Source organism: Cololabis saira, chromosome 3 (assembly GCF_033807715.1).
Source record: "Cololabis saira isolate AMF1-May2022 chromosome 3, fColSai1.1, whole genome shotgun sequence".
Taxonomy (NCBI): Eukaryota; Metazoa; Chordata; class Actinopteri; order Beloniformes; family Belonidae; genus Cololabis; species Cololabis saira.
Window position 1 is genome coordinate 4,884,459 of NC_084589.1, and position 14,185 is coordinate 4,898,643.

The 14,185-nt window shown below is 34.7% G+C and overlaps 1 protein-coding gene across 1 annotated transcript; it reads left to right on the forward strand.

Annotated features, from left to right (window-relative positions):
* Nucleotides 1-4,154: 4,154 nt before the first annotated feature.
* popdc3 (popeye domain containing 3) lies at nucleotides 4,155-13,066 on the forward strand. The gene is made up of 3 exons (XM_061718143.1): nucleotides 4,155-4,818; nucleotides 11,768-11,876; nucleotides 12,734-13,066. Exons 1-3 carry the CDS (start codon nucleotides 4,289-4,291, stop codon nucleotides 13,007-13,009), a joined length of 915 nt encoding a protein of 304 aa, XP_061574127.1. The 5' UTR covers nucleotides 4,155-4,288; the 3' UTR covers nucleotides 13,010-13,066.
* The last annotated feature ends 1,119 nt before the right edge of the window (nucleotides 13,067-14,185 follow it).

The window sequence follows — 14,185 nt, forward strand, 5'->3', positions numbered from 1 at the left end:
TGACCATACCAAGCAATTCAGTTCTGTATATATGAAGAAGATGGACTTCCATGCCATGGATGAATCCATGATATAATTCTGTTGTACTCTAAACTTCTGTTGTTCAGTCAATCCACAGAAAAGTAAAAGCTGTCCAGTCTCCTCCTAGTGGCAAACCATGCCACAACCCGGAGACTGGGTTTGTGTCGGAGAGGGCCTCGGTGGTCCTGGGCTCAGCACGTCCTGCACCACCGACACTCAAGGGTGGGGGGCGCTGGCCTGGTTCCACGCGTCCCACTGCGGGAGCACAGCTCCTCGACCTTGCACCGGAGACCGGCCGATTCCTTCTTCTTTCTGTGGTACCCCGTCGGAGCCATTGAGGGGAGCAACGCGGGCAGGAAAGCCCAGCTCCAACACCCGGGACCTCCACGACTGGTGGAGGAGCGGAGGAGCGGAGGAGCAGAGGAGCAGCACAGGCCCCGCAGACCCCCACAAGCGAGACAATTATGGTGTAGCATCGAGATGTGACTCCACATACTCTCCTTCTGAAGAACCGCTTGTTAATCCTAAAACAAGCCAAAAACCACTGCCCGATTCCATTGAGGATTCGGCAAGGACCGCTACAGGGGGCATGCCGATGCTCTCACGGGAGATGGCTGCTCTAGGGATGATGGCCTTGCGGAATCGTGCTGCATTGGACTACTTACTAGCTTCTCAAGGGGAATTTGTGCTGTCATTAAAACTGAATGTTGTACATTTATACCCGCAATGCCACAGTCCAAGAAATAACGCATCACTTGAAAGACATTGCTAAAACGTTACATACAACTGTCGCAACTAGTTTTTTGATTGCTTTAAAGAACAGTTAGGACACGTTGGTTACTTGATATTTGAATTTGTTTTGTTGGCTTGTTGTTATTTGACTTCTGATCACATGTTTAAGGTTCACTTGCAAAATATGTATCACTACTCCACTGTAATTCAACAAAAAGAAAAAAAAAAAAAAAAAAAAAATTGTGAATTGATGAAGAATTTTGACAGCTTGGCCCCCTGCAGGGGGAGGTCGCCCCAGTCCTACCTCCTGCAGGGCTTTGAACTGGACTCAAGACCTTTTGAGGAAGCTCCAACTTGCTACTCAACTTCCTACCCCCCGGGCAGATCCCGACACCTGGAAGTTGGTTCAAACAGACAGGAATCAAGAGAGCACCCCATGGGGTGATTTGGAGGTCTGTGTCAGTCATGCCAAATGTCTGATAATGACATTTGGCCCGATTCACATCCGACTGTAAATTACTTTTTGTCTCTTGCCTGATTCGTGTATTCCTGCATTTGTTAAACTCCTTGTAATAGAATCTGGTTACAACGTCACTCGAGTCCCAGGGGAGTGCCGAGACTTCCAGCCCCCCGCAAGGCCACGCCTCTGACTGTCACACTGACTTGTTTAATTCTGTTGTTTGTTCTTGTATAAAAAAGCTTGTTACAAACCATTCGAGGTCGACACACCAAATACAGACTCGATCTGCGATGGTCATGTCGACCGCCGGCTGAACTGATTAAAACCTCTCTATACCACGAGCGGACTTCTGAACTGGTTTTTGATAAATTCCACAACACTACCCACCTCAAACCCCAAGGCCCAAAGATCAACTGGGCACAGGACTGGTATCTCACAGAGTATCAATTTAAAATTTGAATCAAGCAGTGCAGGGCACACACACACACACACCACTTGAAAAAGAGAATTTGCAGTATGTTTATTATTATTATTATTATTATTATTATTATTATCTGATTTATGTTCAATATAAGACAAAGAGTAGTTAGTTCTTCATCTTTTGTCTCTTCCATCTGTTTAAACACATATTTGTTCATTAATCAGTAATACACATCAGTTCTTCGTCAACACCGTCAGATGTTTTTGTTCATTTTTGAAAAAAATGTTTATTCTTTGTTCAGTCTATGTTGTTTATGTAAAAAAGGACCATCAGATCTACATCCTCGTATGTCTTATTTATCTAAATTAATTCTTTTTTTCATTTTAAAATTAAAAACAAAGATTGAAAATGCAGACATTTAGAAATCTGAATCAGAATAGTGTGAAATCACAATATAAGTTTATATATTGTATTTTATTACATATCAGAGTAACTAAACACTATACCGACAAACTCCAGGACTTTAGATTCTTGTCGGACTGGAAGAATTAAAATTGTAAACTTTTGAGTGTGTCTGACGGAGTTGACACAAATCAAGTTCTAAAGTAAAGCATGTTTATTTTTTTTAAAGTGATTTTATTTAGAACCTGTTCCTTTACATGGTTAAATAGCTAAGACCCTTCTATACAGAAATATACAGTTCCAATGAATATAGTGTGCATTTAAAAAAAAAAAATTTTAAACCTGTTTTCTCCCTTATCTCAAGAATCCCTGATATATATGTATGTATGTGTATGCGTATATATGTGTATATATGTTCAATTCAATTTTATTTATATAGCGTCTAATACAACAGATGTCTCTAGACGCTTTCCAGAGACCCAGAACATGAACATAAACATAAACATAAACCCCCGAGCAATTATTACATAAACAATGGCAGGTAAAAACTCCCCTAGTGGGAGAAAAACCTTAAGCCAAACAGTGGCAAGAAAAACTCCCCTTTAGGAGGGAAGAAACCTGGACCAGGACCTGGATCATAAGGGGGGTAGAAACCTGGACCAGGACCTGGATCATAAGGGGGTAGAAACCTGGACCAGGACCTGGATCATAAGGGGGTAGAAACCTGGACCAGGACCTGGATCATAAGGGGGTAGAAACCTGGACCAGGACCTGGATAATAAGGGGGGACCCGAAGGCCAGACTGGGGGGTCGGGGACGTCAGCAGCACAGCAGGCAGGTGGAAGCAAAATAATAACTATTAAATATAGTAACAATGCACATATATATGCCTGAGGTTTTTACCAGCATGGTATTAACCATTAATATATGTGCAGTCAAGGTAAAAAAAAAAAAGAAAAAGCTGTTTTATTTACAAATAGTGATTGACAGGAGCCAGTCAAGAGACATGCATGAGTAGAGACACAGATGAGGGTGGCATGTCATTTTTATACCATGTTGGTAATATATATATATATATATATATATATATATATATATATATATATATATATATATATATATATATATATATATATATATATATGTATGTATGTATGTATGTATGTATGTATGTATGTATGTATGTATGTATGTATGTATGTATGTATGTATGTATATATATTGTGATATATATATGTATATATATTGTGATATATATATGTATATATATTGTGATATATATATGTATATATATTGTGATATATATATGTATATATATTGTGATATATATATGTATATATATTGTGATATATATATGTATATTTTTTTTTTTAATTATTATTAGGTTGGGGGAGTGGCAGCCTAGTGGTTACAGAGGAGGGCTGGAGTCTGGAGGACCCGGGTTCAAGCCCCTGGATTGCAACCATAAGTCAACCACCTTGGGCCCCTGAGCAAGACCCTTAACCCTACTGCTCCCCGGGCGCCGTGCCATTGCATGGCAGACCACTGCTACTAGTTCAACTAGAAAATGGGTTAAATGCAGAGAAAGAATTTTCCCATTGTGGGAGTAGCCTACTAAGGGAATCTTTCTTTCTTTCTAGGTTCAGAAATACTTAAAGAAACGCCTACTGATATGCATTTGGCCCGAACGATTTGGGATGAAACGCATAACTGACGATTGAATATGTGACCGGTGTCGTGCCAAAAAGTGATTGCCTGATAGAATCTGATTTCTCCTGAAAATGGGTCTTTTCACCTGCCAAAAATTGATTGAAGGCCAAATACAGTTAATGAAAGGTTGTTTCTACCTAAATATGATTTGATCTCATTCTTGAGCTTCATAATATAAACACTAGAGCTCACAGGATTGCTTTTAACTCTTTTAAAGGACCATTACAACACAAAATAGGCATTTTCACCTGCCAAAAATTGATTGAAGGCCAAATACAGTTAATGTAAGTTGTAAGTTGTATGTGTAAATTGTTTCAGCCTAAATATGACTTCTGAAAATCTGACGTTTCAGCGCTATCGCTCAACGGGCTGCTGTGCGCGCTCCCGCGGCCAGAATCACATTCTGGCACGCAATCACTTTTTGGCACGACACGGGCTTTGCGCCGCGGAGCCTGGGACAGGCTCCTTCCAGGCTGGGAGGAACACATTCAGCTTCTTTAAATGTCTCTTGAATCTCCGCAGTCGTGTGGGTTTCCGTCAACATGGAGCCTTTAGACTTGGATTCCCTGAACTTGACACTAGCGGGGGCGGCACCAGCGTACCCGCGGTGTGAGCGCTGGAGCGGCGGGTCCGAGGGCTCCGTGTTCCACCTGGGGAACGCGCTGCTGCTGCTGGGCTTCATGGGCTGCGTGGGCGGCGGGGGGGGTCTGCCGGCCCCCCCGCAGGCCTTGCTGGCTCTGCTGGCACTGCTGGCCCCCGGGTTCCTGCTGCTGGCCGTGGCCGCCTGGCCCGACCCCTGCACCGCCGACCCGTTCCTCTGGAACAGCGCGCTGTTCGGGCTGTGTGCGGGGCGAGCCGTGCATGTCGCCTACAGGCTGAGGAGCCTCTCGTTTGATCAGGAACTGCAGGAACTTTACAACCACATGTTCAGGAAAGCTGGAGTGTCGCTGGTGCACTTCGGGGAGATCGTGCTGGCCGGAGAGCCGGAGGTGGGAGAGCTGCAGAAGGAGCAGCGCTTCGCTGCGGAGGGGAAGACCCCCATAGACAAGCTGTCGGTGCTGCTCTCCGGCAGGTGAATGTACAATACTAACCTATATACTACAATACTAACCTATATACTACAATACTAACCTATATACTACAATACTAACCTATATACTACAATACTAACCTATATACTACAATACTAACCTATATACTACAATACTAACCTATATACTACAATACTAACCTATATACTACAATACTAACCTATATACTACAATACTAACCTATATATACTACAATACTAACCTATATACTACAATACTAACCTATATACTACAATACTAACCTATATACTACAATACTAACCTATATATACTACAATACTAACCTATATATACTACAATACTAACCTATATACTACAATACTAACCTATATATACTACAATACTAACCTATATATACTACAATACTAACCTATATACTACAATAATAACCTATATATACTACAATACTAACCTATATACTACAATACTAACCTATATACTACAATACTAACCTATATACTACAATACTAACCTATATATACTACAATACTAACCTATATATACTACAATACTAACCTATATACTACAATAATAACCTATATATACTACAATACTAACCTATATACTACAATACTAACCTATATACTACACTACTAACCTATATACTACAATACTAACCTATATACTACAATACTAACCTATATACTACAATACTAACCTATATACTACAATAATAACCTATATACTACAATACTAACCTATATACTACAATACTAACCTATATACTACAATACTAACCTATATACTACAATACTAACCTATATAGGCCTACTACAATACTAACCTATATACTACAAAACTAACCTAGGCTATATACTACAATACTAACCTATATACTACAATACTAACCTATATACTACAATACTAACCTATATACTACAATAATAACCTATATATACTACAATACTAACCTATATACTACAATACTAACCTATATACTACAAAACTAACCTATATACTACAATACTAACCTATATACTACAATACTAACCTATATACGGTACTACAATACTAACCTATATACTACAATACTAACCTATATACTACAATACTAACCTATATACTACAATACTAACCTATACTACAATACTAACCTATATACTACAATACTAACCTATATACTACAATACTAACCTATATACTACAATACTAACCTATATACTACAATACTAACCTATACTACAATACTAACCTATATACTACAATACTAACCTATATATACTACACTACTAACCTATATACTACAATACTAACCTATATACTACAATACTAACCTATATACTACAATACTAACCTATATACTACAATACTAACCTATATACTACAATACTAACCTATATACTACAATACTAACCTATATACTACAATACTAACCTATATACTACAATACTAACCTATATACTACAATAATAACCTATATACTACAATAATAACCTATATACTACAATACTAACCTATATACTACAATACTAACCTATATAGGCCTACTACAATACTAACCTATATACTACAAAACTAACCTAGGCTATATACTACAATACTAACCTATATACTACAATACTAACCTATATACTACAATAATAACCTATATACTACAATACTAACCTATATACTACAATACTAACCTATATATACTACAATACTAACCTATATACTACAATACTAACCTATATACTACAATACTAACCTATATACTACAATACTAACCTATATATACTACAAAACTAACCTATATACTACAATACTAACCTATATACTACAATACTAACCTATATACGGTACTACAATACTAACCTATATACTACAATACTAACCTATATACTACAATACTAACCTGTATACTACAATACTAACCTATACTACAATACTAACCTATATACTACAATACTAACCTATATACTACAATACTAACCTATATATACTACACTACTAACCTATATATACTACAATACTAACCTATATATACTACAATACTAACCTATATACTACAATACTAACCTATATACTACAATACTAACCTATATATACTACAATACTAACCTATATATACTACAATACTAACCTATATACTACAATACTAACCTATATACTACAATACTAACCTATATATACTACAATACTAACCTATATACTACAATACTAACCTATATACTACAATACTAACCTATATACTACAATACTAACCTATATACGGTACTACAATACTAACCTATATACTACAATACTAACCTATATACTACAATACTAACCTATACTACAATACTAACCTATATACTACAATACTAACCTATATACTACAATACTAACCTATATACTACAATACTAACCTATATACTACAATACTAACCTATATACTACAATACTAACCTATATACTACAATACTAACCTATATACTACAATACTAACCTATACTACAATACTAACCTATATACTACAATACTAACCTATATACTACAATACTAACCTATATACTACAATACTAACCTATATACTACAATACTAACCTATATACTACAATACTAACCTATATACTACAATACTAACCTATATACTACAATACTAACCTATATACTACAATAATAACCTATATACTACAATACTAACCTATATACTACAATACTAACCTATATACTACAATAATAACCTATATACTACAATACTAACCTATATACTACAATACTAACCTATATAGGCCTACTACAATACTAACCTATATACTACAAAACTAACCTAGGCTATATACTACAATACTAACCTATATACTACAATACTAACCTATATATACTACAATACTAACCTATATACTACAATACTAACCTATATACTACAAAACTAACCTATATACTACAATACTAACCTATATACTACAATACTAACCTATATACTACAATACTAACCTATATACGGTACTACAATACTAACCTATATACTACAATACTAACCTATACTACAATACTAACCTATATACTACAATACTAACCTATATACTACACTACTAACCTATATACTACAATACTAACCTATATACTACACTACTAACCTATATACTACAATACTAACCTATATACTACACTACTAACCTATATACTACAATACTAACCTATATACTACAATACTAACCTATATACTACAATACTAACCTATATACTACAATACTAACCTATATACTACAATACTAACCTATATACTACAATAATAACCTATATACTACAATACTAACCTATATACTACAATACTAACCTATATACTACAATACTAACCTATATACTACAATACTAACCTATATACTACAATACTAACCTATATACTACAATACTAACCTATATACTACAATAATAACCTATATACTACAATACTAACCTATATACTACAATACGAACCTATATACTACAATACTAACCTATATACTACAATACTAACCTATATATACTACAATACTAACCTATATACTACAATACTAACCTATATACTACAAAACTAACCTATATACTACAATACTAACCTATATACGGTACTACAATACTAACCTATATACTACAATACTAACCTATATACTACAATACTAACCTATATACTACAATACTAACCTATATACTACAATACTAACCTATACTACAATACTAACCTATATACTACAATACTAACCTATATACTACAATACTAACCTATACTACAATACTAACCTATATATACTACACTACTAACCTATATACTACAATACTAACCTATATACTACAATACTAACCTATATACTACAATACTAACCTATATACTACAATACTAACCTATATATACTACAATACTAACCTATATACTACAATACTAACCTATATACTACAATACTAACCTATATATACTACAATACTAACCTATATACTACAATACTAACCTATATACTACAATACTAACCTATATACTACAATACTAACCTATATACTACAATACTAACCTATATACTACAATACTAACCTATACTACAATACTAACCTATATACTACAATACTAACCTATATACTACAATACTAACCTATATACTACAATACTAACCTATATACTACAATAGTAACCTGTCTGGCAGGTGAATATACTACAATACTAACCTATATACTACACTACTAACCTATACTACAATACTAACCTATATACTACAATACTAACCTGTCCGGCAGGTGAATATACTACACTACTAACCTATACTAACCTATATACTACAATACTAACCTGTCCGGCAGGTGAATATACTACACTAACAAGTAGGATTAGAGCAGTCAGGACTGACTAGTCGGCATTTGTAAGAAGAATACCTACGTTTTCATCTTTTTCAATATGACAAAAGTGTGCATGCCCCCCCCCCCCCCCCCCCAAAAAAAAAATTAGAAAATTAGAGTATTGTGATTTTCTGTAATTCAATTACAAAAACAAAAATGTCATACATTCTGGATTCATTACAAATCAACTGAAATATTGCAAGCCTTTTATTATTTTAATATTGCTGATCATGAATTACAGCTTAAGAAAACTAAAATATCCTATCTCAAAAAATTTGAATATTCTGGGAATCTTAATCTTAAACTGTAAACCATAATCAGCAATATTAAAATATTAAAAGGCTTGCAATATTTCAGTTGATTTGTAATGAATCCAGAATGTAGGACATTTTTGTTTTTTTAATTGAATTACAGAAAATAAAGAACTTTATCACAATATTCAAATTTTCTGAGACAGTCCTGTATATTCTTCTCTTTTCTGCTTTTTTTTCCTTAAACAACTTCTTGCTCTGTTTTTTCTATTGGAGCCTTGGATATGTCAAAGATAAGAAACAACATTTATTTGATTGCATTAACAGTTATACTCCTTCATTCACTTCCATTCAGATCTTCTGATCTCTCTGCTATTATGATGTAAACCCATGCATTCTCTATATTCAGTATGGTTTCTACATCAATATCTGATTCATTGGTGTGAACATTTATTGTTCAAACTTCAGCACCTTTGAGAACTTTAATAGAATATATGAAATCAAATTTGAAACAAAAACAATCTAGGCTTTGATTATGTGATGTATATGTGTATTGAAAGAGGGCAAGTGTGTGTGTGCGTACGTACGTGTGTTTAGTTTATGTATTTAGTTCAGTTCCAGCAACAGATCAGCATGTCATCTATCTAGTCCTTTCTACAAATACATTTTCATTTAATGATTTATTCCAGACATGTCTAAACCATTGTATACTGTAGCACATACCAACATGAACACTAGTATGAATCTATGTATCTTTATGTGTGTATTATATATAAAATGAATCTGTTTTATATGAATGTACACATAATAAGTAAATCTGTAAAACAAATCTCCAGTTGTGCAGACACCTATCTATTTAAACATACCTATACGTCACAATACACAACAAAAGTCCTGTTTAACATGTCAAAAATAAAGTAGAAGAAATCAAATTTATTTAATCCTACCCCTCTTCCAATAGTCCATAATTACACGTTTTCAGATTCTTATGAATTTTGGAAAAAAATACAGAAAATAATCTAATATTATTTTAATGAATTATTCAAACAATTTTTTCATTTTTTTCAGCCCTGAAATTATCAGTACATCATTTCTTCACAGTTAGGTGCACTTAAAATCCTTAATCTTTCTCAAAAATCATCAGTGCATCCTATAATCAGGTGAACCTGATGAGGAATGTTGTTGTGCTTACTGACCAGTTTTATGTGTTAGTTACAACTGAACAATATTCTAAGTTATTGTGAATTAGTTGAATAAAGTTCAACTTACCAGACTGTTTTTTTTCGCTTTATATGTTTTATCATGCACCCTATAACCCGGTGTGCCTTATGAAAATAGAGCCGTTCATTGATAATGGCCCAGTTTGTGTGCACTCACACACAAACTCATCACTCTTTGGGGCCGTACAGCTCCATTATAAAATGGGCAAAAACACGAGAATTTCAGACATGAGCCTACTGAAAATAATTGAATCTGGTGGAATTCAGTAAAACGTTTCAAATATCACTACTTATCTCAAAAATAAGATACTGATCAATCAGATTAGAAATGTGATTTGAATGGAAGTGAATAAGGCATTTTTGCCACAAAGGTGTCCAGAGAGAGTATCTGGTGCAACAGAAATACTAAACCAATCAACTTAATTTAGTTGTTTTGACATATTCAAGCATAATTACCACCAATTATCTCACTACTATTTATTATATGGAAAACAAAATTAATTTTTGTGGGAGGGTTTTTTATAATAAACAATGAATGATGTATATGATCAAACCAGCATTTGAAAGGTTAAAATCCTTAAAAAAATGTTATACATGTTTGGTAGTTTTGAGCAAGTAAGAAGATGTTTAAGAGATTTGTGAAAAGCAGAAAGAATATGAGGAATAAGAATAAGAGTTTTTTTGGACGGGTATAATTTTGCCAAGAAGAGGTGGTTGAGAAGGTGCTGAAATTGTAGTAATGCATAAATAAAAAATTGAAAAAGACATGTAGGAGTTAAAACCTTTTTTTTTTTTTTTCATAATTCAACTAAAAAGAAAAGTAACACAGTCAAAATGATTACCAATTACCAAGAAAAAAAGTTGACATAAACGCTGAAGAGGGCATTAGGGTTCTTGTAAACTGCTATCAGGCTGTTATTTCCAACAGTATGTTCCACATATGTAAGGTGTGGATCAATTTCAGATATGATAATTTTTGTATTGTATTCAATTTAACATGAATTGCTGTCTTTGCAAAGTGCCCTGAGATTATTTTTGTTAATTTATTCTAAATAAATCACAGAACTGAAATTAAATAAACTAAACTAATTGGGGCTTAAATGGAAGCCTCTATGTTTAGTTCTTCTCATTTGTATCCATGCTGCTTCTTGAAAAGTGTGTAAATCTAAACGTTCCTTCCCCTCTCCTAGAGTTGCTGTGAGCGTTCACGGGGAGTTCCTGCACTTCATCTACCCATTCCAGTTCCTGGATTCCCCTGAATGGGACTCTCTCAGGCCGTCAGAGGACGGGCTTTTTCAGGTCTGTTGATAACTCAACATTCCCCAACCTCATAGTTTATTAAATCATTCAATCTGACCTGTTTTTAGTGGTAGCAGAGGTCGTAGTGCTATAGATTCTTCATCACATGAGCACATCCTGTTCAGCTTGACTTGTTGTACACCATCAAAATACTCAGATAGATAGATAAATATATAATTACTCTTATTACTTTGAGCTACTTCATTACCCATCTCAAATTCAAAAGTACTTAATAAATTACCAAAGTTTTTTTTACTTTTTAGCAGCTTAAGATACAACAATCAAACAGACAGAAACACGCGGGCTCCTATGTAGATGATGTTATGTCATGACAATGTCCAATCAGCTCAAGTGACCTGATTAACTGATAGCGTCTTCTATTCCTCCAATAAAGGCATACAGTACCATTTCACCCTTTCCTGTGGAAGAAATGCTTCTTTGGACCTCAAACAGAGAGTCTTCTTCTCCAGTGCATATATTTCTCTAACTCTGTCCATCCACTGATTAACACCTGGGCTCTTATTTATACCAGTTTTTGGTGATTGTCTTTTTACAGGCCATTAGCAATATTTTGCACAGATACCAGTCTTCCTTCTTAATCACATCATCTGTCAAATCACAGAAATACAGAACTTTAACATCATTAGGAATCTTATATCCCAAAATCTTTCCCACAGCGATACATATGTTTTCCCAAAAAATGTGGATTTTTGGACATAACCAGAAGATATGAGAGTGATCAGCGTTCCGGTTTCCGCACTGTTCCTGTGATTGAGAAAATCTGCTCTTAATATGTGGTGTGACAAAGTAGCGGATCAAATTGAATAATATTCTGTTCTGTGGTTTATTCTCCACAGGTGACCCTGCGTGCTGAGGAAACTTGTCGATACGTCACGTGGCGGAGGAAGAAACTTTACCTGCTTTTCGCCAAGCATCGCTACATAGCTCGGATTTTTGCCCTGATTGTACGCAGCGACATCGCTGAAAAACTGTATTCCCTCAACGACCAGGCCTGTAACGGATCAGGACACCGCTATGATCTCCGCTTACCAAGTTACTGTCACATGCCAGGGACAGAATTAGAAAAGGCAACTGACCTACAAGTGCCCGCACTGGTTGAGAGGGCTGCCTGAACGCACACACACACGCACACGCACACGCACACGCATACGCACACACACACTAACACTAACATTGTTTCTGCATGTAAGGGTGGTTTTACTTAGTTCAATAAAGTAAATCATTAAATATGTTCAGTTTACCATACATTCGTAGCTTGGGGATGGGAATTAATTTGTCATTGGTCTTTGCAAAATAAATCTAGAGCATCTACTTTAGTACTCAAAGGGAAATAATATCCAGAACCTTCTGTCTGAGTACTTTGAGACCATTAAAGCTCAGATTCAGCGAGTTGTATTTGAATAGAGTGTGTTGTTATTTTATTCATCATGACTAAATGCAAACAGAGCACACAAAATGCAACCCTTTCAGTTCCAACAGAGGTACAACTTTCCATCCAGTTTTCCACGTTAAGCCCTTTGTCAGAGTTACAATCTGAAATTCTGTTATTTACCTATGAAGAAACTATTTACGATGTTCAATGCCCAGAAAACAACCAGAACCCTGAATCATACACCGCCACCAATGGCTGGTAGGTATAGAATCAAATTAAAACACAGAAATAAGTTAACATTACATTTAGCAACTGGTTACACAATGTATTGATATTTTAGTTGATCATGGTTTCCATTTTTTTATGGATATAAATTATTCTTTTCAAATATGAATACTAGGGCTGTCAAACGATTATTTTTTTTAATCGTGATTAATCATATGTTGTCCATAGTTAACTCGCGATTAATTGCATATTAATCGCACATTTATTCACACATTTTTTGCTGTTCTAAATTACCTTAAGGTATTTTTTTTTATGTTTTTAATACTGTTAACAACATGAGAAATGCTTTATGCCAATGTTTATTCAACTTTCCACAAAAAAAGCTTTTGACCTGAATGTAACATTCCTTCATAAATACAAACACAATGTAGTCCCAACTTTACACTTGTAAAGACTAACTTAAGATTCCTTGTTTTTTTAAGCAGCTCAATGTAAAACCATGAACCATAACCATCACAAACATTGTACAAGAAGTGCATTGGTCAGTTAAATGTTCCATGTAATTATGTATAACCTCATATAAAAGGCTCAAAAAATATCCCCTTCTCCTAAGTGGAATCAAAACAGGGGGATACAAATATAAATCACAAACAAATAAAGTGCACATGTAACAGCAGGGAGTGTAACTCAA